Source organism: Pinus tabuliformis, chromosome 6, assembly GCF_031772625.1.
Source record: "Pinus tabuliformis cultivar Carrire ecotype Pingquan chromosome 6, CPIR1, whole genome shotgun sequence".
NCBI classification, from domain to species: Eukaryota; Viridiplantae; Streptophyta; class Pinopsida; order Pinales; family Pinaceae; genus Pinus; species Pinus tabuliformis.
Window position 1 is genome coordinate 1,096,234,101 of NC_142292.1, and position 26,349 is coordinate 1,096,260,449.

Consider the following 26,349-nt stretch of genomic DNA (forward strand, 5'->3'; position numbering starts at 1 on the left):
GACAAAAACCTGAGCACACAAATTATATAAAAACGGCCAACCACTGAAGTGATTTCAAAAACTCTAATTCAAGGTAGCAGCATGACAGCTCCGCAACATCATGCCTGCCCGCAACCCTAACAAATGGTAACACCCTGATTGGCAAATGGTAACACCATAGACAAACTATTAATCAATACAAAATACCATCAAATACAATCTTATCAGATGCCGGATGATAACATGTAAATTTTTTATGAGCATTTTCATTTCATTGTGAGTCTCCATTGTGCCTTTAAGGCATTCAACTCGTGCGAATGATAACGTATACTTAGAAAGGTGTTTCCAGGCTCTCCATACAACTGACTGGCACTGTGTAATAGTCACGAAGCCAATAAAAAGAATAAGTACTAAGTCACAGATTACCAAAAAAAACAGGAGTAGCCCATCTCTTCAGAAGTTCAACCTCGATGCACCACCTGGTGGGAAAATCATTTGAAATAACATACAAAATAGACAATACCAAATCTGAATACCCTTTCAGATGATGTAGATGATCATTTTCTTGTAATTTTGCATAGAGACTCACATGCCAAATAGGAGGGTAGACAACAGCTCCTTCGTTGTGCTGTTACAGTTTGGAGGATTGCCAAAACTTCTTCTGACATATCATAAGCTTTCCTTTTAGACCTTTACTGTCCTCTGTCCTGCAATCCCATCTCATGGCAGAGGCGAGAATTAATGTTCTATTCACAAAATAAGAAGAATCGTGCATGATGACATAGCCATTTGGACGAAGCATTCTATCCATTTCCAGCAGCACAAATTTCATCTCACATCTGTCTTGCAGGACAACAGACAGCACCATTATAGTTTTTTGTCACATGCCCTGCAAGCTGACTTTCTTAAAACATATATGAACCAAGGTATCCTAAATCCCCCCCAAGATAAACCACATAACCTTTAGGAGCTACTTTGTGTGTGCAAGTGATATGACTCCACTTATGTCCTAGAGCCACAAGTGGCAAGTACACCTGCTAATCACTACCCACCCTTTCTCAATCTTCAAACATTTCAATTATGGGACTCAATCACCCACCTGTGACTTTCAGCAGTGAAAAGGCCGTCTAGATGCAGCAAATCATAGGTTCTAGGATAGGTCGAAAACGCCTGACACCTGGGGCAAGAAAAAAAACGAACTAAGATATGAACTGCTCCCTTAAAATGGTGCAACAAAGAAATCTAACCAAATGTATAAAATCAAGTGCACAAAAAGACAATCTTACCAATCATTGAATGTACCAATTAAGCCTCGATCATAGATCACGCTTAAAGAATTCGGACTATAGGTTGAGACCACATTCATGACCCAGACAGGATCATCTATTAATGCCGCAGCAAAACCTCCATAAAGAGTGTTCATATCCATCACATTCCTTATTGTGTCTCTTCCAAGCTCAGGGAGCAAAGTCTTGTAGTACTTAACTCGATCCATCCATTTGGCTGTATCCTTTTTAAATGCATGTGCATTACCCTGTGTGAACTCGTTCTGGGGGAACATTTAGACGCTCTGGCCACTTAGGAGTCTGCCCTACACCCAGTCTCTTTAAGAAAAGATTAAGAGTCACAATACATGGCCTCAAAGGAACATACCTGCAGGAAAAAGTAAAGGAAAAATCATTGCTGCAGTTAAAGCCAAGGACTGCCGATAAGTAAGTCCAGTCCAAATGAGAATAAGGCCTTGTGTGCAAAAGAACTGCCAGGAATGCCACTTCACTTAAAGAGATAACGAAGAGTCATCGATGACTCCAAACTTTACCATGCTGCATCTGGCTCTAGACTGCCATCACATTTGGGAGGATATGCTGTCTCTCCACGGCTATCATAGCACATATTATCCATTGGTTTCTGCCACACAGCAATATTATCCTTCTTCTTGTACAGCTTGTAACACATATTGGTCAGAAGATTTTGGAGGGAATCAAAACTGGCCTTCTGCTCTTCTATGGTTGTGTTCCAACCTTGCCAACGGTTTTCATAATTTATTGGTGGGCCAGATAACACCCAGAATCCTCCTGGTCTCAATACTCTATCAATTTCCAATAGGTAAACTCCACCTGCAGAAGATCAAACTATTATTTCAAAGTTTATATTGAAGGTAGACATTAGACTGTATCTAGTACCAATTATAACTCATTATTCCCCATTAAAATTAGTGTTTTAAGTAACACACATGCTCACCATGCTCATTAGACATACGCATTGACTTTATATTGGAGATACCTTACGCAGTGCACCTTGACACATAACCTTGCTCGTTTGGCTCTCTTTGGACGGCAGAATTTTATTTCTCAGTGGTTGTAACATCTGATTTGGATTTGGATTCAAGAATTTGAAGTGCTCCATTCTTTGAGGAACGCACATTTGGACATTTTCTAATGCTTGACTTCTTCAAAGCATGTACAGTTGGACCAGCCTTATACATACCAGAGATGAAACATGCTTTTCTCAATAGCAGAGGCTAACTCCCATTTTCTATGAAAGATAAGAAAACTATTGAGTAAAACTTGTGTGGAAATTTTTCTCTTCAATTTTTCAAATGAATGACCATTGGCATTGAGCGGGTACTAGCCTCTGCAATTTGCTACATCTCTCGCTGCTCTAGAAGAGTAATAAAAGAATTTTAACTATTAATAGAAACAAGTATAGACTAAATGCACTACAGTGTTCTTTCATATCGTCATTCGGCAACAAAAGGCCTTCTGAGACTTGCCATTGCAAATTCTTAAGCAGAGGGACCATTAAAGCACCTAAAGACTTTTTGAGATGCTACAAATACTAAAATCTCAATCCTCTAAATACAACAAGAGACATAATCCAAATCCTCCAAACACTGACTAAGCTAACAGAGAATCATGACTCAGTTTTTTTTAGTCTTAACTACAAAGAATATTTGGTTCAAGTCAAAATACAATAGCAGACCGATTAAATGGGAAAACTAAGTTGACCACAGCCTGAAGAAGAGGAATTCAATCTGTTTGACAACAATCTATGTTTCACAACGGTCAGGGGATCACAATGGGCAACTCAAATAGGTGAATCCATACTGTTATACCATGTCAGATTGTGATATATGGATATTTGTAATACATTGTAGAGCTGCAGTTCAAATTTCAACAAAACAATATCAGGTTAAGATATGATCTTATCTATTGAAAAAAGTGTTGGGCATAGGCAAAGATCAATAGAAAGAGATACAATAAACACTACCAATTTCCTTGACAAGACCATAAATCAGGATCTCTACGGTAGGCTAATCATGAGATGTTACAATTCCCGTTTTTCAAAGAAGGTACTTGTAAATTGTAATATCAGCATTCATTTCGACAATCTTCTAACCTTCTTGCCTTCTCAAAACAGCTAAAGCCAGTGAAAGCATTTGCCTCTCTAAATGCTGTAGTTTGGGTCATATGTATTTAAGTGCCTTGAGACAAATCTCTTTTGATTTTACAGTATAGACTAGAGCATAGACTCTTTTGTGTTTAGAATAACTTCAAAGACAGAAAAATAACTATAAAGCAAATATCTGGCATACCAAAATCTGTCCAAGGAATAAGACACCGTGAACAGTGAGCCATGTCGAATGCACTGGAGGGGTAAGGCAACCTCTGCGTAGCTATGATGCCCAACATTGCAGGAATTCCACGTTCAAGGGCAAATTGCACTTGAGCTTCATGGTTATCTCTGGGTGCCAGTGACATGGATAAGATTCCACGATCCAGTAGGTAGCCACCCCAGCTTGCAACCTGATTGGAGAACATCAAAGCATGTTTAGGCATAGAACAAAGCAAGAGCTATACTTGTCCGATACAAATTTTCGTTACTTTAAAGGGGAAATTGACGAGTCATAACATAAAATTGTCCATAAAATGAGATGCTATAATCTAAGCACGGGAAATGCCATGACGACTCCTACTGTCCTACATGCTCCCCAAACTTCCTTTTCAACAAAGGATACAACTTGTATTTACCCCTAGCAAATGCAGCTAAACAAGAAAAGACGTTGATTAAATGGGAACTTAAAATGAACCTATTTTTACCAAATGCATTGAGGCAACGAGCAGGACACTATAACATTTAAAACGTTTATCCTACCTGCAATAACTATCACAAGGATCATTATTTCATGATTCCGATAAACACAAAATAAAGTACAAAATTACTCACCCCACATCCAGTATCAAGCGCTGTTCTAACACTGCCATCTTTCATTCCAGGAATAAGCTCTTCCATTAAATCAAGGTATTCATTAACACCCCTGGGAAACATTGTCCCTCCACCTGGAAAAAGGAACTTTTCCCCTTTCTTCTTTAGCCAGTTTTGATTTGATTTTACAGTATTAATCCATTCATAGGGGACATTCCTGAAACGAAAAATAGATCATCAGTTGCGAGTACCACTAAAAATAAAGTAACAATCTCACAAACAATTCAGTTCAGACAAAGCTAAGAAATCTGAGACAGCCTTACATTCAAGTAGGGAATATTTTCAACATCATTTCATACACAATAATTGGCAAAAATTTTGTTTGATGGCATACCTGTACCAACACTCATCCCTGCTGCGAGGCCATCTGATGGGTATCTTATAGCCCTCTGGAGGAAGGATTAAGCATTCAACTCTTTTGGATGGTGAAGGACAGTGGCGTTCTAGAAATGCAAATCGATGGCGATCATATATTTTCCATCTCTGTCAATAAACAAGATGAGATACCATTAGAAATAGAAACTGAACATAATATTGAGTGGGCATCCTTAATGGAAATCTCTATTGCATTATATCACATTCCGATAACAGATACATCAAGCAAACCCAATTTAAAAAGACTACGTATGCTTACCTCAAAACATCAAATACATCCTACACAATATATATGATATGTATAAATTATGCATTAAAAGGACAAGATCCAAGGTCATAATCAAATATTGAGCTAAACAATATATGATATGTATAAATTATGCATTAAAAGGACAAGATCCAAGGTTATGATCAAAGATTGAGCTAAACAGCCCCACCGAATGGCAATGCTTATCGATATGGAGCTTTTGGGCTGACATACAAACCAGCATAGATCCATCTTAAGTATGGATTTAACATGAGCCGAGAGGGATCAAATTTCTTCACGTGTAAACTTCTTTAGAGTGTAAAATACAATGTGTTATTTTTCATTGTTGAAATTGTATTTTTGAATGCTAAATAGAGTATCTAATATATATAGTACCAAATAAACGTTTTAACCATAAAAACTTAATTTTTTCATGATATATACATAAAAAAATTTAAATGATATATAATGTATAGACAGTTGACATTAAAATATTCTCCATAACATGTACATTTAGACATTTATGACGCAAATTAAAATGGTTTTTTATTATTAACATATTTTTAAGTATATGTCAATATTAATTTGTATTAAAATATTTTATCAATAACCAAATTATAAGATTTAAACATCTTACTCACACCTTTTTTTTTACTTCTAATTACTTTATAACATGTTCATTTCTTTTTATTATAGCTGACATTATTTTTCTATTTAGAACATAAATTTTAACTTTTATTTTTATTTTAAAGGGGAACTGACAAACGGACAAACTTACAAATCCCTCTCATACTGGGCTGTAGAATGAGCCTTTTGGCTCAATAACGAAGTAGGACTCAGAAACCTCCTTGATGATCCAACTACCATTTTGAAATGAATACATATCATCTCAGAAGTTGTTAAAACCAATACAAATGCAAACAAACATTTTTAGAAGATAATGCACATAATTTTTCAGACCGTATAGGGTTTAACACAGCTTGCTAACAAGTGTATATGTATTTTTAGATTATAACTGTCCAAGATACACAGCTAATAATGCTGGATTCAGCTCCCTGGAAATCAGCAATAATCCAGAAATACATATGTATGTTGAACACATACCGTTTGTTGGAGGTTACTGCTGCTCATTAGGATGGGCATCCCTTCAATGGAATGTGCACCTTTCAGAAACTACTATCTTAATTCACACAATTCCTAATAGAAGATTTTAGCAGATCCAACAACCTATATCCCATTATCCATACTACAAAGAATGGATAAGTAGCAGATATTTTGTAAGAGAACATAAAATCAGTGAGAGTTCCACCGCCAAGTTACCTTCTGGCTATTCAGCAGCAGGTGAATTGTAAAATTGTCATGTCCCTTCTCACACACATTTGTAACAAGGTGCTGCTACACAATTTTGCACAATTTTAGCTAAGGAAGAGAAGCCATAATTTTTGACTTAGGGACTTAGGAGGCAATTCGACTTAATTTGGTTGCTAGTGGAATGTGGGGGCCACCCACATGGGAATTCCAATTGGCCCATTCGAATAGCATGGAGGGAAAGTCGAATAGGTGGATGGAGGGACCCACATGAGGCAAGGGAGGCCCAAGGAGTAAGGAGGGAGCAGCGCTCATTTTTGGATTTTTTTCATACATCTTGCAAACAAAATCACTTTATTGTTCACTTTGTTGTTTAGGTGAGTCAACCAACTGTTTAGCCATGAATCTCTCAAGCAGGAGATTCAACCTCTACTTCGGGGGACCATCCGTGCCCGCCCTAGAGAGACAGTTCTACAAAGATTTCAGGAGTTCTGCAGCAAGTGACATAGTACCACCAACTAGCGCAGAGCAGGGAGCGTATTTATGGGCAGCGAGAGAATACGCAGAGGGAGATAGAGGCCAGCAGGGATCAGATTGTTTACCGAAGAGTTAGAGAGTTGAGATAGTAGCAATAGACCAGCATTCTTGCTGAGTTTACAGCCAGCATTCCAGCAGTTCGAATTGCTGGGCTAGGGGACAGCGCAGAGGCCACTCAACAGTTATTAGTGGAGCTTAGGGGCAGGTGTCTTAGGCCAAGAGCTCACCCAGGGAGTCGGGGATTGGATAGAAAGGGTCAGTCCAGCACTTTGGGGGCATTTCTGGGAGGATTTACAGGCAGTTTGCAGCAGGCCAAGTTTTGCAGTTGCAGCTGAGGCTGAGCTCCAAGGGGGTCGAATTTCAGAAGTCTAAACCAGCCAAAATCCTTTCTGGGTTTTTGACAAGGATCCCAAATATAAAGTTTCATAATTTTCTGAGTTTTGGGGGTGGGGTTTTAAGCCATATCCTTGCAACAGACAATGTAGAATTGTTGGGGATTGAATAGTGCCTTTGGGAGTCGATTTTGGGAAGTCAAAATCGGTCTAAACCATTTCTGGGTTTTTGTGAGTTTTGGCCAAGGAGTTTGTGGCTGAAGTTTCATCATTTTCTGAGCATTGAGGGAGGAGTTTCTTGCAGTCCCTTTCCAGGCAGCAGTGAAGTTTTCTTGGCAACGCAGAGCATTAGAGGAGTAGTCATTTCCAGCATTTGAGATCATTGTATTATCACCTGGGTTCTGTCATTGAGGCAAGCCCAAGTGCATTCCTCCATACTATTGTACTTGCTCCATTGATTAATAAAATGGATGGTTCTTAATTCCAGAGTTTTTATGAGCATTTGCTGATTGTTTAAAAATTTTGTGTTGTAAATTGGTTTTGCTTTGCATATCACTATTTATTTAAGTTTGGAACATTACAGTGGTATCAAAGCATGATCTTGGCCCAATTGTGGGAAATTAGCCAAAATATCATGGAAGCTTTGGGTATGAGTGCATAGTAACGGGTGAAACCGGAGACAAACCCATGGCTCAAGGGAAATCCAGTATGCAGAAATTTTGGGGTAGAATTCATTGGGACAATGAGAGGTTGGCCCAGTTGAAGAGGGTGATAGACCAAACCCATCCTCACCCTTACAACAAAGACGCTAGAGGTGAGCAGGTCGTGGGGGCGCAGCCATCTACATCGTGTGGGGAAATTCGACCAGATCGGGGCACTAGATCTCCTGAAAAGGAGCAGACAGGACAAAGACGGTTAGAGGGTGAGACCAAGGGGCGCCTTTGCTAGTGGAGACCTAGCTTTAGATATCAAGAGCCTAAGGAGGAGGTTGAGCATGATGTTGAGAGACCACAGGATGGTGAGGAGCACATCGATATACCCAGTGTGGCGCAGGAGTCACCTTTATTAAAGACCCTGGTGGAGACGATAGAGCCTACTCGCATAGAGCCATTTGTTGAGGGGGTGACATCCTTGGACGAGATGCCAACAGTTGCTAAGGTATCTAGAGCCGTGACCGAGTTTACAGGTGATAGATTCCCACGAAGGTTCCATCAGTTTCAAGCCGACCTTCTAGCATTAAAAAGAAAGGTCGCGTTAGTGCGAGAAGCAATTCTGCAGCAGAATGAGGAGCTGGAGGGCATGAGAGCAGTTTGTGCTGAGTCCACGACCAAATTGACTCACGTTGAGGAGCAGTCGGATTCCCTACTGGTGCAACTAGAGTGCACTTTGGAGCGTGAGAAGAGCCCTCTTCGGGCATACATAGACAGGGTTGGCAGCACTGTTAGGTTACCTTGGCCCATTGGACAAAGGGAGACAGAGCTACCTAGTCAGATTGTATGTATTGACCAGGATAGCGAGATGAGACGACCTAAGTTGCACAGGGTGCAACACCCGCATGTTGGGGTTGTTATATGTGCAGGAGTTCGTGCATTCGATCCCTCTCTTGGGGTTGGGTGGCGAGAGATTCTGAGTTGGTACTTGGTGGAGTGGACTATGGAGATGGTAGTGGACCCAGGTGGAGCTCAACAGGAGTTTCTAGGCACTAGGGATGCTGGAAGCCCCGACTGGCATTGGGATCTGGGAGGGATTACCTATCATTTCCCATGTATGCTGGTTGACTACAACCGGGATAGTGTAGTGGACGTAGCAGTTGAGCATGCACATTTGTTAGGGAAGTCTCGGTCAGCACAAGTGGCCGACAAGTTTATGGACAAACCCTTTTGGTTTTCTTGGTATGGCATTTGTACACGGGATCTGATCACCATACTCTGGCAGGAGTTTGTCGGAGGAGGTCACATTGGTAGGCCACCAAACGGTGCCTTGCATGGAGTTGGGGGCTCTTCACTTTTGTGCGGGGCACAGAGGACGCAGAGGAGCGACGCAGTGGTGGCATCACTGTTGACACATAGGGAGAGTCATTTCTCGAATCCCTCAGGGGGAATTTGGAGGGAAGATCCATTCATCGACGGGGATACTGATGCAATGGTGGAGGTGATGATACTGATCGGGTGTGGCCTGACACGTAGAGACATGGCTCTATACCATCATATCCAGGGATGTGTGGGAGCATCTAGCATTAAGCAGTGGTCTACAGGTGGGCATGGAGATGCATAGTGGTGTGTTGTAGTGTGTTGGACTGCATTGCGGAGTGGGAGTGCCTCACATCGCAGTGAGTACATGCAGGGAGTGACAGGTGCAGTGACACAGGTAGGAAGTAGGACGGTACAGGATGGCATAGCTGCAGCCGAGGGTATCCAGCAATGTACAGGGGTAGGTCGCGATGTACAGTGGCATGTGCAGGAACACTGGGCTGATCAGCGGTATGCAGAGGCGTATGATGTTGCACAACGAGGTCCTAGAGTGTTGCCTCCAAGGACATCCATGGACGAAGATATCGAGCATACCTTTGGGTGTAGTTCACTCTGATCGATGGGGACACAGATGAGCTATACTTGATGGTATTTGCGGGGAATCACACTCCTGACCCTCTTCTACGTCACTTACAGGAACAGGTGATCTGGTTGTTGTCCTTTGACACTAGGTAGAAGCAGTAGGGAACGGGGAGCTCACCCAAGATATTTGGATGACACTTGGTGCGATAGAGGGGAGACTTCTCAGTGGGGGCATCAAGTTGGTGCGCGAGTTGACAGGCATAGGTCGAGGGATGAGGTGATCACCGACAGGGATGGCATATCATTCATCACTGATCCTATCCCTGGGGAGCTGCTCACATGGGAGACATGTTTCACTCTTTCCACAGGGCATGTCTACACCATGCATGAGCAAAGGATACCGTGCAGCTGAGATAGTTGTCTACTATGTATCCGGGTTCTCGACATTGTATCGACACATTCCCCAGGGGGCAGGTAGCCGAACCAGTGGCGATGGTTGGTAGGAGCAGGATGGATACACTTAGTGGATTGCGCATATCAAATACCCATCTATTGGTTGCATTCAGGGGGTAGTGTGGTTTCCAGTGGTCATCAGTACTACACAGTGGCAAGCACCTGAGAGTTTAGCATGCCTCAAATTAGTTCATGATATATGGAGCGTATATATGGATGGCATGCAGGGACTAGAGACGAGGGCCAAAGGGATTCCATCAGTGTCCAAGGCTATGCCACAGCAGGTCTGCCTATGGGATGCAGGGATTCAGTTGATCAATAGATCACTCGTGATGAGTGAGTCATGGCAGAGAGTGATATAGTTCACTCTTGGGATGACACATGGGGGTTCACAGAGAGTTTCATCATATGGGGAGGCAGACATTTTCTATTGCTACACAGGTTCGGAGTTAGATTTGGATGGGTAGGCCTTGGTGCCAGGGAGATGCCCATGCAGGATATGTCTCTCCTCTTTCAGTATTCCACCATCAAGTTCCAAGAGAGCAGGATACTGTCTGCGCATGATGGGGAGTATGACATAGTCAAGGTAGCACAACGTCATCATGGTGGCACCACTCTAGGACTAGCAAGAAACTGGGGCATCATAGCTCGTCACAACTCAATAACCTTTAGGGATGCATCGGCTACTGCAGGGGGAGATCATATAGATCTTCCATTGGGCTTTAGCGAGTCACTGATGGAGCAAGGGACTTCTGGTACTTGCACCGGGCAGGATAGTGAGTGGAACAAGGGGAGCTTCAAGTTGGACAAGATGGCTTGGGATCTTGGTATTGAAGGATTCTTTCATATCAAGGCAATGTTGAGGTCAGGGACGATTCAATGGCACATCTGGGACCCTAGCACATGTTGCAGTGACAGTGGGGAGCAACAGTTAGAGAGGATGCTCGTTCAGGCATTGCTCGAGGACAAGCAACTTTTGGAGCGTTGGAAGAGCTTGTTGGATGAAGATGCCACCTGGGAGCGTGAGCACATATTGGAGCACCCATCTTTGAAGTTGCTTGAGGGAAAGCAACATTTGAGAGGGGAGGACTGTCATGTCCCTTCTCAAACAAATTTGTAACAAGGCATTGCTACACAATTTTGCACAATTTTGGCTAGGGAAGAGAACCCATCATTTTCGACTTAGGGACATAGGAGGCAATTCGACTTAATTTGGTTGTTAATGGAATGTGGGGGCCACCCACATGGGAATTCGAATTGGCCCATTCGAAGAGCTTGGAGGGAAAGTCGAATAGGTGGATGAAGGGGCCCACATGAGGCAAGGGAGGCCCAAGGAGTTATAAGGAGGGAGCAGCTCTCATTTTTGGATTTTTTTCATACACCTTGCAAACAAAATCACTTTATTGTTCACTCTGCTAATTAGCTGAGTCAACCGGTTGTTTAGCCACGAATCTCTCAAGCAGGAGATTCAACCTCTACTTCGAGGGATCCTCTGTGCCCGCCCTAGAGAGGCAATTCTACAAGGATTTCAAGAGTTATGGGGCAAGTGACATAGCACCACCAACTAGCGCAGAGAAAGGAGTGTGTATTTCTGGGTAGCCAAAGAATACGCAGAGGGAGATAGAGGCCAACAGAGATCAGATTGTTTACTGGAGAGTTAAAGAGTTGAGATAGCAGCAATAGACTAGCGTTCTTCCTGAGTTTCACAGCCAGCATTCCAGCAATTCGAATCGCTGGGCTAGGGGACATCGTAGAGGCCACTCAACAATTTTTCATGGAGCTTAGGGGCAGGTTTCTTAGGCCAAGAGCTCACCCAGGAAGTCAAGGATTGGATAGACAGGGTCAACCCAACACTTTGGAGACATTTCCGAGAGGATTGTTTACCGGAGAGTTAGAGAGTTGAGATAGCAGCAATAGACCAGCATTCTTGCTGAATATTTGTAACAACCCATCTCAAATCACGAACAACATAGCAATATTAGCATGCATGTGAGGCATACATATGATAGCTACATATGCATGCATCATATACATTGCACTAGTATATATATATACATCGGCTATATATCGACTATTCATGGAGAATGTCTAAATATAAAAAAAATGAATTAATTATCAAAGGTGTAAATTAAATACCTAATTCTCGTAAATAGAAGAAATATACACTCAGTAAGAAATATAGTTGAGTTTATTCATATGTTTACATATATAACCCAAAATGTGTACTAATAAAACTAAACCCATAAACCTTATGATTAAACTTGATATTTTATAAAACATAAAATAATATGTAATATTTAAAATCATCATGGTCTTATACTATTTAAATTAAAGTACCAACTGTCATAATTAAAGTGACACCATTCGATGTTGTGAGGATCTGATTCAATTAAAGGCAAATATCATGACAAAGCAGTCACCGCCTAACAAAATCTTATCCTTTCATAAAGGCGGTGAACAGATGCGTAGAGAGGGAGGAACCTCTGCTATTTAAAGGGAGGAAGGAGGATTTCAAAGGGGGGGTGTTCTTTGCCTGTGGATGGGGAAGGTTGTATTTTCTGTGAGTGGAAAAAAAAACTGAACCGGGTGCTGTTGAAGGAAGAAGGAGAGGAAATTTATCCATACCGCTTATAATTCGGAACTATTGAGCCTTACTTGTTTTGAAGTCTCTGGGCACGGGGGAACGGTATGCATCGGTTGAGAAGCATACTGGATTGAGTATCTAGGTATACTCGGTTTGGCTGGGTGGTTTTGGTCATTCGGTAACGAGAGCGCTGGAGAAGTTCTGCAGCATCCTCATCGCAACAGCCGTAGCAGATCAGGTAAGTACTTCGTCAAATCTATTAATACCATTTCAGACAGTTTCAGCAATCTTTACAGTTTCACAGTTCAGTAATGACTCTTAATTTAGTACGGCCACTACATATGGTATCAGAGCCCGTCGTTCAAACCCTGCGACCTCACAGGCCCTACGGTCGTGTAGATTTTGTGGTTAAAATCTGCTGGGTAAAATTGGCCATTGTGAAGCTTGATTTTGTGAAATTTCTAACCTATTTGGTACTGGTATTGCTCCCGTGATGCAATTTCAAACCCCTGCCCTTGTGACCAGGGAAATTTTATTAAATAAGCATAAAGGTTTAGTAATCGAAGCCTCTCGAAGGCTAAACATGCTGTAAAATGCAGAGCTTTGAGGAATTTATGAAACGCAGGCAGAAGGAATTGCAGCGTAGTGTGGTTCTTTGACAGTTACTGTGCTTTATTTGAAGAAAATTAGTATTATTTTTGAAGTTTTATAAACCTAGGGTCCGGAAAATGGCCGCAGAGGAAGTTTGCTGCAACGCAAAGTTCTGGATTTATATTCTCATAATTCTGCTGCTGGTTCTTTTCGCGGGTATGATGTCCGGCTTGACTCTCGGTCTCATGTCGCTCAGCTTGATGGATTTGGAGGTTCTATCCAAATCTGGAACACCGGAGGATCGCAAGCACGCCGGTGTGTATTCGATTGCCTGTTCTTGGATTAAGACTGATTTGGATGATTTTTCCCGTTTTTTTATGGTGGACGATTTTAAGCTTAGTATTATTGCGGCGAATTCGCGCAGAGATTTAGTTTAGAATTTATTTCTTTGTTTTTTTTTAATTAATTAAATTATCTATCTGAGCCTGAATTTTGAGAAAAATACGGCAAATTGAGAGGGAGCTCTAGCTTGGAATTCATTTTATTGTTTATTCTTGGTTAAATTTTTTTTGGAAATATTTACGTCAAATTAGTGCGGAGATTTAGCTTGGATTTCTTTTCAGTAAATTTATAAATCAATAATCTCCTCTAAGTCAATTATATATGCTTAAAGATCTTGTAAATTTAAAATATTACGGCAAATTCTTGTACCCCATTATGTTGTTTTATTTTGTGTCTGAGAAAAGCGAGGCTCCGAACTTGAAAAAGAGGAAGAATTGCCCTGATTTCAGATGGGTCTCCTTCTCAATCTACATTTGATCAATCTGGATGTGACGATGTTGTTGACGCGTTTAAATTGGGTGAATGCCGCATCTGCCAAGAGGAAGACGAGGAGAAGAACATGGAGGGCCCCTGTGCCTGCAGCGGCAGTCTAAAGTTTGCACATCGAAAATGCGTACAACGATGGTGCAATGAGAAGGGAAGTATTATATGTGAGATATGCCATCAGCCATATAGTCCTGGTTACACGGCCCCTCCTCAGCCAGCACATTCCGATGACACTCCCATTGATTTGAGTAACAGTTGGGGTGTTCCTGGAGCACGGTTAGACCTTCATGATCCTCGCTTGTTAGCAATGCCTGCTACAGAGCGACATTTTTTTTTTTGGAAGCGAATATGATGAATATGCGGCAGCTAATGCAAGTGGTGCTGCATTCTGCCGTTCAACCGCATTGATTCTCATGGCACTTCTACTTCTACGACATGCTCTTGTTATAAATAATCCTGATGGAGACGATGATTCTTCAGCATATTTATCTCTCTTTTTTTCTGAGAGTTGCTGGATTTCTCTTGCCGTGTTATATCATGGCATGGGCAGTAATCATTTTGCAGCGCCGGAGGCCGAGACAGGAGGCAACTATGGCAGCTTGAGGAGGATTGTGATGAGAAATTGAAATTATGAAGTATTTAATATTGTAGTTCTACTGGCAATTTCTAAATAGCATTGGTTGTTTTTTGGTTTGCATAGAACTAGCTAGGTTAGCAGCTAAATGCTTGGCAACAGTGCAAGCATATGATAATGCAGCTGCAGATAGTGAGGCATTGAGCTTGGCACAGCTCAAGTTTGATGATATACTCAGTTCACCATCATTAGATGCCGCATGCAAAAAGATAGATAACCTGGCAAAGGCAAATCAACTTGATTCGACATTAATGTTGTATATCACTAAAGCATGGGCATCTGCAAAAGATTCAACAATGATGAAGGATGAGGTATGAAAGGTTTTTTTTTAAGTCTTATTAATATTTTGATGGTGACATTTTGAAGTAGTCCTTGAAACTCTATTTATATAAGAAATTATTCGTCTCTAATACTTAAGTAACATGAGCTATTTCCCTCCTGGATTATATAGTAATTTGTCACCTAAATTGTAATGGAAATATAACAAGCTGGTTAACTACTGCGATAAGTCATAGTTAGTTTGTTAGTTGCCAAGGTTGAGTTGTAAATTAGTTCTGTACTTGTCATTCTAAAAGGTCTCATTTCTTGCATGATCAACCTTGTGGTTTTAGTTATCTAGACATGCATTTTATTGATACTTGATATTTGTATATGCCATGGTTTTGTGTTACTTCTATGACCGACATTCTTTCATTATTGAAATAAATCGATTACTAAGCTACAATGGTTTATTCTCGAGCTGGAAAGGTTTCTTATGGAAACAATCTCTCGGGATCTTATTGCCTGATTCCACCTCCCCAGCTGGATGCTTGGCGACCTTGGAAAGCTTGTCTGCAGAGCGCCCAACTGCCTATGTCTCTCTTTCCTGATTTATATGGGCGTTCTTTACTGTGTGATTAAGGGTTCATCCTTCTTTTTACATACTTTTACTGTTTAAATACAATCCTGCATTGTTTGGTCATTCCCCAGAGAGGATTTATCATAACTAAACACTTAGTCCCATTGACAGAACTTTAGTCACCTGTGGGCATGAATATAATTTCTTTCTATCTTTCCCATTCTCGTCTTGTAGATATGCCTAGCTAACTAAAATATGCTTATTTATGTAAGTCTTAACTAAACGCAATTACTTGGATGAATGCACATGGAAAATAATAAATGACATCAGATTTGTTGAATTTTTTTTACAAACATCAAGCAGCCACTCCCTGTCCTTCGTGGAATCATAGCTTTTACTTGCTTGCATGGGTTGAACTTGAGAGATCCTTTTTGAAACTATAACCACTATGATGCCAAATAGAGAGCTCGTAGTTAGTCAACAAAAGTGTATGCTACTATGCAGGTATTCAATACTGGGAAATTGGAATTGATTTTAAGGAGCTTTTGTAGTTTGAATCAAAGGACGAAGGGTGTTGACATATTGAAGGTAGGTATGAGTGTAATGAAGAGGCTTTATTTATAGGTGCTTTCCTTACTCTCTGATTGAGGGTTCATCCTTTTTTTGTGTTTAAAGCTCGACTTTGTATTATTGCTTGGGAAAATTACATTAAATATGACTCTGTGTTATTGGCAGCCCTGAAGGGAAACTGACCCAATACCACAGATTGAGTTTCTTCAGATTACAAGTGTTCTTTCTGATGAGTTTTTCAGACAAAATGAAAGAGTGGCTATGATGCCTATTACTATGCCTTAGATTGTCTATCACCTGATATAGATGTATCACCTATTGTTCCAGCACTAAAGGGCTTCTTTGATAAATGCGCTAAATGCAGCTGTCAGCGAGCTGAACTTTAAAACTATTGTGGAAATTCTTATGGGGACATCATTTATTATCCTTATTTTGCTTGAGGTGAATTGCTTTTGCTAAAACTGATAAGTACCTACTCCTCATTCTTTGTACCAGACTCTCTTAAAATAAGACTCAGTTTTGAATTGTAAGAATCACTGTGATGGCTTCGATATTTACTTCTATTTTTAGACAGGATTATTTCTTAGTGTGAGCTTACCATTAATTGGAAACCCAGCTCTTGCAATTTAAAAGAATATATGTTGCATATATAAAGGGCATAGAAGTGTGTACTAGACCAAATTGGAGTTTTACGATCTACTGATTAGATGTATTTGGAAATGACTTCTATTCCTTAATCTTAGTGTCATGTGCTGAAAAGTATACACAATATTTCCTAAATTATGCACTGTATAAGGTCATACATGCAGTTTTGTGCTTCTGTACTTCAATTCGAAATCCCTGTTTTTAAATAAACTAATCCCAAGTATACCTAAGGTGAAACTGAATGGTCCATTGAGCAAATTTTGACTATCTTGAGGTGGCATGAAGAAATCAGTATATATATATATATATATAGAGAGAGAGAGAGAGAGTCTACAGTTCCATGCGAAAGGTCTTGACTGCCTCCCTAGGGATTTAAGATGTAGTATGGGCCATATCTATATGTTTCATATCTGAAAACTGAGAATAATGGAAGGAGAATGAAGAAATATAACAGATTCCTTCAATATTCACCTGAATATATCGGCTATCTGATATATCAGAAAGCAAGAACAAATTTGATTGGGAAACTATATCGAAGAATACAAATGTAGAAGATTGTAGATTAAAAAGAGAAAGGGACTCAAATACCAAGGATGCTGTGAATTGGGATGCAGTCAGATATGCTGATCTTGAAGATACTGCAGATGCCATCAAGGACCGAGGGATGAACAATGTTCTTGCAGGGAGAATAAAACGGTTTCTTGAGATGCTTCACACAGACATTGGCAGCATTGACCTAGAGTGGTTGAAGGATATTCCACCTGATGATGCAAACTGGCCTTTCCTGCCGATGATGATATGGACTCCTTGATGCTGTGAATTCCTTGATGATATGGACTTCCTGATGATGATAATATGGACGAGATTAACTCCTTGAAGAGTTGAACGAAAAGGAGTTGACTTATTCTCTAGAGATAAGTACTTTCTTGAATATTTTGATATTATGCTTTTAATTATTATTAGTCTCTTGTAATTGTAAATTTTGCTTGGATGGATTCGTTTTTACTATTATTTATGCTCCAGTAACAAACAAGTGGTAATGATGTTTATATTCTTACAAACTTCTAGATATTCATTTTGTTTAGTCATCCTCCTTTATAATTACTAGGGGACTCACTCCTCAACCTGTCTTCTTCTATCTTGCATAGAAACCACAAGTTGTTGAATGGTTAGAATCTGCTCTTGCCTTTTATAATCAATGGTGCTCTGTAATGATATATTCTTCACTGTTGGATTGATGCAATTTAGGAACATCTTTAACAATTGTTTGAAGGCTAGTTCTGTTGTTACATGCCTACCTCATACATGAACAGAACCATCACATAAACCTTAAACCTCACACATTCTACTGCTGGTGCATTTGATTACAGTTAATACAGTCTTTTTTTATTGGCTCCTGTAGTTAATGTTCGGGACATTTCAATCTCTAAGATATTTTGCTGAGATGTGATGATAATTCTACTCTACTACAACCACGTAGATATTCCTCCTTGATAATTGAGTTTGTATAAAGTTCCTCTATGAGACCTTTCTTCAAGTTCGTATGAAAACTTCTGTAGGTGTTTTCTTAATAGTTTTTACTTCAGAAAATATATATATACTGTGGACAAATAACATTCAATGAGGCCTCTAAAGAGTCACATATAATATCTTCCTTACTCAAAATTACCCCAGCTGTTATACATAATTTAGCCATATTATTATCACAATACCACAGTAAAAGATGTAGGATTCCCTCCTGTATATTCTCTTAGTTTCTAATAAATTTCTGAGTTTTGTGTGAAGGTTACAGTGATCCCTTTTTGCACATCAGTTGTTATCTGTTAGCTGTAGGTAAACAGTTTTCCACTATACTTCCAGTTAAATGATAACAGAACCAGCCAATTGAGCTCAAGCGGTTATATATACCATTCACAATTATTCAACAAGGAATACACTGCTATTAAACACCATGTGATGAGGAACTAACTCAGAATTGCAAACAGCCATTAACTCATTCATATAGAGGCATAAAAATAACTGGTATAATGCATAGAACTTGCGCTGGCAATGTGCGCTGGCAAAAGATCTGGAAACAGTAGTTCACTTGGCATGAATATCAACTCCTTGGTAGTGAAACAGTCAATAGGATCGGATACTACGCAACATTCAGACCTAATTTAGCAATAAGATAAGTGATGAATACAACCTGAGCAAAGGTTCCATGAGCATAAATTCAACCCATAGGGCCAAGGTATTGAAAGAGTACTACCATTTAAACATAGAGCAATGTTCGGTGTATTATTGTTAAAGGAAATGTTGAGTTCAAAATATGTTCCCCAAATGTGTTGCATACCATACTTTGAGCTAGGTATTTCAATCAATTTATATATAAAAGAACACAACAAATAACAGTATTGTTAAAAAGAAGGAATTGAGATTTGTCTTTGCTAATGACTGTCCATATGATGCATTTTGTTACCAAGTAAGACAATAACCCAGTTAGTTGTTACCAATGTTTTACAACTCGGACTCGGATTCGGACTCGGCCGAGGATCGACTCGGACTCTGACTCGGACTCGGTAATGACTCGGCCGGCTCGATTTCAATGACTCGGTCGTTGTAAAAAATACATTAAATATTTATTTTTTTTATAAAAAAACATAATTTTAAATATTTTAAACATAATTTTAAAGATTTTCATTCAAGTTTCCAAACACACAACATTATAATATACATGGAAGACAACATATGATCAAAGTAGGCTCATGAACCAATCCATTATATCAAAATGGTACGGTGTACCCAATGGCAATAGTAAATACATAGTCAACTGTAGTCTGTCATACATGATCAAAGACTCAAGAGTCAAAACAAAATACAAATAACCAAGGAGGCTAGTAGCTACTGCCAGAGGAGCCAAGATCATCTCGACCAATCTCTGGATCATCATCATCAGAGTCAGACAAGGGGCCCCATGGCTCCTCCTCATCATCATCGTCTCCAACTGCAACTGTAGAAGTGGTGCCAGTACCACTAGGCTGTGCAGCAGATGCAAGCTGAGATAGAGTACAAATGCGGCTGCGCTTCTGTCGTGGCTGAGCAGAGGAAGGCGAAGCACCTACAACTGGAGTCCTACTAGCTGGCTGTGAGACTGAGGCTGGTGGATTGGGATCTGCATTCAACTGAACACGCTGCAGTGGATCTCCAACATCAATTTCATCAAGATCCTCATCAGGATCAAACTCTGGTAGACGACTCTCCACTACCCAATCTGATGTTGGATCAATGTCTTCCAACACAATGGGATCTGAATCAGGTCTTTTGTTCAGCAATTGGTTCCGTCTGAGCCGAAGGTTGTATTGGACAAAAACTAGATCATTCAACCGTTTTTGCTCCAAACGGTTTCTCTTCTTTGTGTGAATCCTCTCAAAGACAGACCAATTGCGCTCACACCCAGATGCACTGCAAGTTTGACTCAAAATACGAATTGCAAACCTTTGCAATTCAGGGCACTGGCCACCAAAGGCCTCCCACCATTGTGCTGCAAAAAACATAGGAGTGTAATGAATTATGAGTTAGATGAAGGCTGAAGCTCAACAAAATTACAAATTATATCTAACTTTCAAATTATAAATGATTTAACAAACTTTAATAAAAAAAGTAAAACCATTAAGAAATTGAAAATTGAAATTTTTGTTTACCTCGCTCATCTGCTTCTCTTGCAATCTTTGCTAGGTTCTTCCCAAAGGTACCTGTTGCATTGCTGAAGGATGTGACCTGCTGATGTATCAGCAGCTGATCAGACTCCGATGGGACCATGCGCTCAATGCAATCAACCAGTCCATCTCTGACCTCCCCCCTCAAAGCTCCTGACTCCTTAGCTTTATAATGATACCGTGGGTTCAAAAAATACCCAGCTGCATGTATAGGGCGATGGAGTTGATTGTTCCATCTTTCATCAATGATTGCCCAAATGGGCCCATACTTTGCCACTCTATCCTTGTATGCTGTCTTTATTTGCTCCTTTGCTTGATCCATAGCCTCATAAATGAAGCCCATAGCCAACCTTTCCCCATCCACCAACCGCAACACCTTAACTAGTGGCTCAGCAACCTTCACAATCTCTGCTGCCTTTCTCCAAAAAGTTTCATCATGGACTTTCCTTTTCAATTCTCTGCCTTCTGGTTTGTTAGACCAACTGCTTTGATTCCAATCATCACTGGAAAACATCTTTTGCAAGTTTCTATGTTGGGAAAGCATAGATTGCAATGTCAAAAAATGTGTAGCAAATCTAGTGATGGCAGGCCTAATAATATCCTTGCCTCCAGTGTGTTTCCTCATGAGACTCAAAACCAGTGTATGATTGTAGATAAATTTTGTTATGCTTTTGGCATTATCTACAGTGTTTCTGACCCAATCTAATTTTCCAATATCCTCAAGCATGAGGTCTATGCAATGTGCAGCGCATGGGGTCCAAAAGATGGTCTTGTGTTTTTCCTCTAACAGTCTACCAGCAAGAACATAGTTAGAGGCATTGTCTGTGATGATTTGAACAACATTAGCCACCCCCACATCCTGAATAACCTCATCCAATAGCTGAAACAACAAGTGGCCATCTTTTACCTTATCAGATGCATCAACTGATTTTAAAAACATGGTTCCCTGTGGGCAGAAGACAAGAAAGTTTATGATGGTACGGTTTCTTTGATCAGTCCATCCATCTGACATGATGGTACACCCTGTTCTTGCCCATGATTCCTTGAAATCTTGCAAATACTCATTAATTGATGTAATTTCTTTCTGCAAACGAAACCCCCTTAGCTCTTGCATAGTAGGGCCTTTGAAGCCTTTTCCAGCAGCATGTATGGCCTCAAACATAGGCTCATAATATGGTGAACGAGCAGCATTAAAGGGGATATCAGCATCATACCACCATCTAGCTATGTAGTCACAAGCAGTCTCCCTCAATTCTTTCTTCCAATGGTCATCTAAAGTGGGCTGAGCAAGACCTTTACTAACTTCAGGACCATGTGCATCTGATGGAGAGGAGCCTGAGTGAGTGAAAAAACTTTTGATAGTCCCATCACCCTTCATTCTACCCTTTCCCTTATCTTGAACAGAAGCAAAAGAGGGAGGAACATAACGGAAAGGGTTTGATGCATCAGTTTGAGGGATAGAGGAAGAACCCTCAAACTCATAGTGGGGGTTGGCAGCCATCATTCTTTGTATCTCCCTCTTCCTCCCAATTTCAGCCTGTATCTCTTTTTGCCTAGTCTTTTCTGCATTAAATTTTTCAAAGCTTTCCAACAAATTCTTTCTAATCTCCCCAATTTCCTCAGATTTACATGCAGTAATATTGCCTTTAATCCCTGCCAAGTGTTGTTTCAGCCTATTAATCCCCCCAGGACCTGACTTAATTTTCCTATGGCAAAACTTGCAACACATCTCATCATCAACCATTTCAACATATGCCCAAGCAGGATCTTTTGCTCTAGGTGCCATTTTTTGACTAGGAAAACAATCTGAAAATGAAAAAAAAAAAAAAAAAATTGATTCAATGTTCATTTATTTGACTAAAAACACTCTCTAAGCTATCTTCATATGCACCTAAAATTTACTAAGTAAAAACAGATTTATAGAGGTGGAAAAAAATACCTCCAGGCACAAACTGCCTCCTCAAGCTTGCTCCAAAAATCAGCTCCTCAATGCTGCTCCAAATGGCTGCCCAAGAAGCTCCTCACTCCAGCTACAATGCTCCTCCAAGACTCCTCACTGCTGCTCCAAAACAAGCTCAAGAACTGCTCACTAACTCTCAAAGAAGACTCTCACTCAAATGCATAAGACTGCTGTGAGTGAAATGAGAGCATTTGGCTGTCTTAAATAGAGTTTGGGAGGGGGAAATGGACCCCAAAAGCATTAAACAAATCACAATAACCCTTTCAGCTCCACAAACCCTAACTAACTTTATAAAAAATCTGCAAAAAAATGATTTTTTTTTGGTAAAAACGCTGCCCCAGCCGGACTTGAGTGAAACGGCCGAGTCATGACGGGACCCGGCCGGGTTGACCGGGTCAGCTATGACTCGGCCGAGTCATTGGCTGACTCGGCCGAGTCATTGGCTGACTCGGCCGAGTCATAGCTGACCCGGTCAACCGAGCCGGGTCATGGGCCGGGTCAAGCTGGGGGCTATTGAAACGGAACGAAACGGCCGTTTCCGTTTCGGTTCGGCCGTTTCGTAAAACTATGGTTGTTACTGGAGCAAACACATACAGATCAATGAAAGTTTGGAACATAACGATATGTGCTTGTAAGATCAAATATCAAGTGTCAGTTAGCAATTTAAAGTCACGAGTTTTCTGCACGAACAATACACGAAAGAATGATTATATTGTAAATATGAAAGCTAATGACATGAATAGATTATGGCAAGGTATGTTGTACTTTAGACGACATGTATGAAATATACATAAGCTATGCGTTTTTGAAAATATTAATGCACATGTTATAAATGCATGGACAAGTGTTTATGATTGCAGATAAAATCCGTTACCAAAATGACCACGTAATGACAGAAACTTCAGAACAATTAAGGCTCAAAGAGATTCCATGATAGGGTATTAACCCTGATTCTACTGGGAGGGGTGGAGGTGTTGCCCACCGTTTATCCTCTAAAACCTGGGGTCATGGGAGGATTGTGCGAGTCACGCTCCCCTAGACGTGTGATGATGATTGCCGGATGCCTACTGGGAAATCAGGTCGACATAGTCGACGCTGCCATCCTTAGAGTTTATGCATGGTTAGGTCAGTATAGCTGACGCCATGGCATACTCCAGTAGAGGACGGATAGGATGGGAGCGGAAGAGATTAGGAAGGATAGGATGATTTTAGAATAGCTTGGGAACCTGGTTTGGGCAAGGCATGACCATTAAAATTAGAAATCTATCAGCGTTCAAAATCACAAATTTTAAAGTGTCCTCACGATCATAAATGAAAATTCAATCACATAATACAATCCTTACATACCCTAAAGGAATTATCAATATACTTTATAAACCCTTAACTTCGGGACGAAGTTCTTTTGAAGGAGGGGTGTATGTAACAACCCATCTCAAATCACGAACAACATAGCAATATTAGCATGCATGTGAGGCATACATATGATAGCTACATATGCATGCATCATATACATTGCACTAGTATATATATATATATATATATATATATATATATATACATCGGCTATATATCGACTATTCATGGAGAATGTCTAAATATAAGATAAATGAATTAATTATCAAAGGTGTAAATTAAATACCTAATTCTCGTAAATAGAAGAAATATAAAACTCAGTAAGAAATATAGTTGAGTTTATTCATATGTTTACATATATAACCCAAAATGTGTACTAATAAAACTAAACCCATAAACCTTATGATTAAACTTGATATTTTATAAAACATAAAATAATATGTAATATTTAAAATCATCATGGTCTTATACTATTTAAATTAAAGTACCAACTGTCATAATTAAAGTGACACCATTCGATGTTGTGAGGATCTGATTCAATTAAAGGCAAATATCATGACAAAGCAGTCACCGCCTAACAAAATCTTATCCTTTCATAAAGGCGGTGAACAGATGCGTAGAGAGGGAGGAACCTCTGCTATTTAAAGGGAGGAAGGAGGATTTCAAAGGGGGGGTGTTCTTTGCCTGTGGATGGGGAAGGTTGTATTTTCTGTGAGTGGAAAAAACTGAACCGGGTGCTGTTGAAGGAAGAAGGAGAGTGTTGTTGAAGGAAGAAGGAGAGGAAATTTATCCATACCGCTTATAATTCGGAACTATTGAGCCTTACTTGTTTTGAAGTCTCTGGGCACGGGGGAACGGTATGCATCGATTGAGAAGCATACTGGATTGAGTATCTAGGTATACTCGGTTTGGCTAGGTGGTTTTGGTCATTCGTTAACGAGAGCGCTGGGGAAGTTCTGCAGCATCCTCATCGCAACAGCCGTAGCAGATCAGGTAAGTACTTCGTCAAATCTATTAATACCATTTCAGACAGTTTCAGCAATCTTTACAGTTTCACAGTTTAGTAATGACTCTTAATTTAGTACGGCCACTACAATATTACAGCGAACATTCTAGCAGTTCGAATTGTTGGGCTAGGGGACAGCACAGAGGCCACTCAACAGTTTTTCGTGGAGCTTAGGGGCAAGTGTCTTAGGCCAAGAGCTCACCCGAGGAGTCGGGGATGGATAGAAAGGGTCAGCCCAACACTTTGGGGGAATTACCAGGAGGACTTACAGGCAGTTTCCAGCCGGCCGAGTTTTGCAGTGGCAGCTAAGGCTGGGCTCCAAGGGGGTCGAATTTCAGAAGTCTAAATCAGCCAAAATCCTTTTCGGGTTTTTGACAAGGATCCCAAATATAAAGTTTCATAATTTTCTGAGCTTTGGGGGTGGGGTTTTAAGCCGTATCCTTGCAGCAAATAGTGTAGAATTTTTGAGGATTGAATAGTGCCTTTGGGGGTCGATTTTGGGAAGTCCAAATCGGGCCAAACCATTTTTGGGCTTTTGTGAGTTTTGGCCAATGAGTTTGTGGCTGAAGTTTCATCATTTTCTGAGCACCGGAGGAGGAGTTTATTGCAGTCCCTTTCCAGGCAGCAGTGAAGTTTTCTGGGCAACGCAGAGCATTAGAGGAGCAGTCATTTCTAGCATTTGAGATCATTGTATTATCACCTGGGTTCTGTCACGCTTGCCATTGAGGCAAGCCCAAGCGCATTCCTCCATAGTATTGCCCTTGCTCCATTGATTAATAAAATGGCTCAGCTGGTTCTTAATTCCAGAGTTTTTATGAGCATTTGTTGATTGTTTAAAATTTTTGTGCTGTAAATCCTTTTTGCTTTGCATATCCCTATTTATTTAAGTTTGCAACAATACAAAAATGGAAGCCATGGTGCATAAAATTACCCAACAAACAACAACAATACAAAAAACAAAGAAAAAAAAAACCCAGTGTTGTGAGACACGACCAAGACCCACAAGTCTTGTCAAATCAATCCTGAAATGAGTAGCTAGTGAAAACCTGGCCTGAAACTCACTTGGAAATTAAACTAATGAAAACCTGTTGAACCTGGCTTCAACTCATTAGAGTCTTCAAAAACCAGCAAAGCTTTCCCAAAACTCACCGAGCAAGCAAACACAGCCACCACATGGTATTGACTTGGAGAAAAGGCCAATAATGCATTTTTGTAGGGAGAAAAAACAGCAGGAACACAGAAACAGGAACCAAAAGATTCATAACCCAAAAACAAGACTCATTCACTGTTATTTGGCCATTTCATCTTTAGCAATTTATGTTTCATTTTTTTGAGACAGATTCCGAGAGCGAGATTTTACATCTGATGAGATGGATTAATGGATAAGCTGTAATTTCATCAAATAGATTTGATGGATGGAAATATCATTAGCACAAAATTTAACGTGTTTTCAGGTTTTTTTTCTCTATTTGCCAAGTTTTTCCATGTCTAGAACCAAGTTTTGTCAAGTCCCAAGCTGGTCCAGTTTTTTCCAAGTCTCACAACCTTGCATATAAATAATGAAACTTCAGATTATAGAAATTGAACTATTTT

The 26,349-nt window shown here is 40.2% G+C and overlaps 1 protein-coding gene, 1 long non-coding RNA gene and 1 pseudogene across 2 annotated transcripts in view; 2 read left to right on the forward strand and 1 right to left on the reverse strand.

The window, feature by feature from the left end:
- Positions 1–218: 218 nt before the first annotated feature.
- The window catches only part of LOC149262736 (putative methyltransferase PMT20), a 46,024-nt gene continuing 19,893 nt past the window's right edge, over positions 219–26,349 (reverse strand). The window contains 8 exon segments of the mRNA XM_089425127.1: positions 219–818; positions 1,079–1,156; positions 1,266–1,523; positions 1,525–1,632; positions 1,799–2,096; positions 3,575–3,785; positions 4,207–4,402; positions 4,580–4,728. Of these exon segments, the coding sequence (XP_089281253.1) occupies positions 611–818; positions 1,079–1,156; positions 1,266–1,523; positions 1,525–1,632; positions 1,799–2,096; positions 3,575–3,785; positions 4,207–4,402; positions 4,580–4,728 (1,506 nt within the window). The 3' untranslated portion in view covers positions 219–610.
- LOC149262737 (uncharacterized) lies at positions 12,945–14,678 on the forward strand (annotated as a pseudogene).
- LOC149262738 (uncharacterized) lies at positions 14,793–16,501 on the forward strand. The gene is made up of 3 exons (XR_016249530.1): positions 14,793–14,997; positions 16,029–16,112; positions 16,260–16,501. It is a non-coding gene; the product is annotated as an uncharacterized LOC149262738 (long non-coding RNA).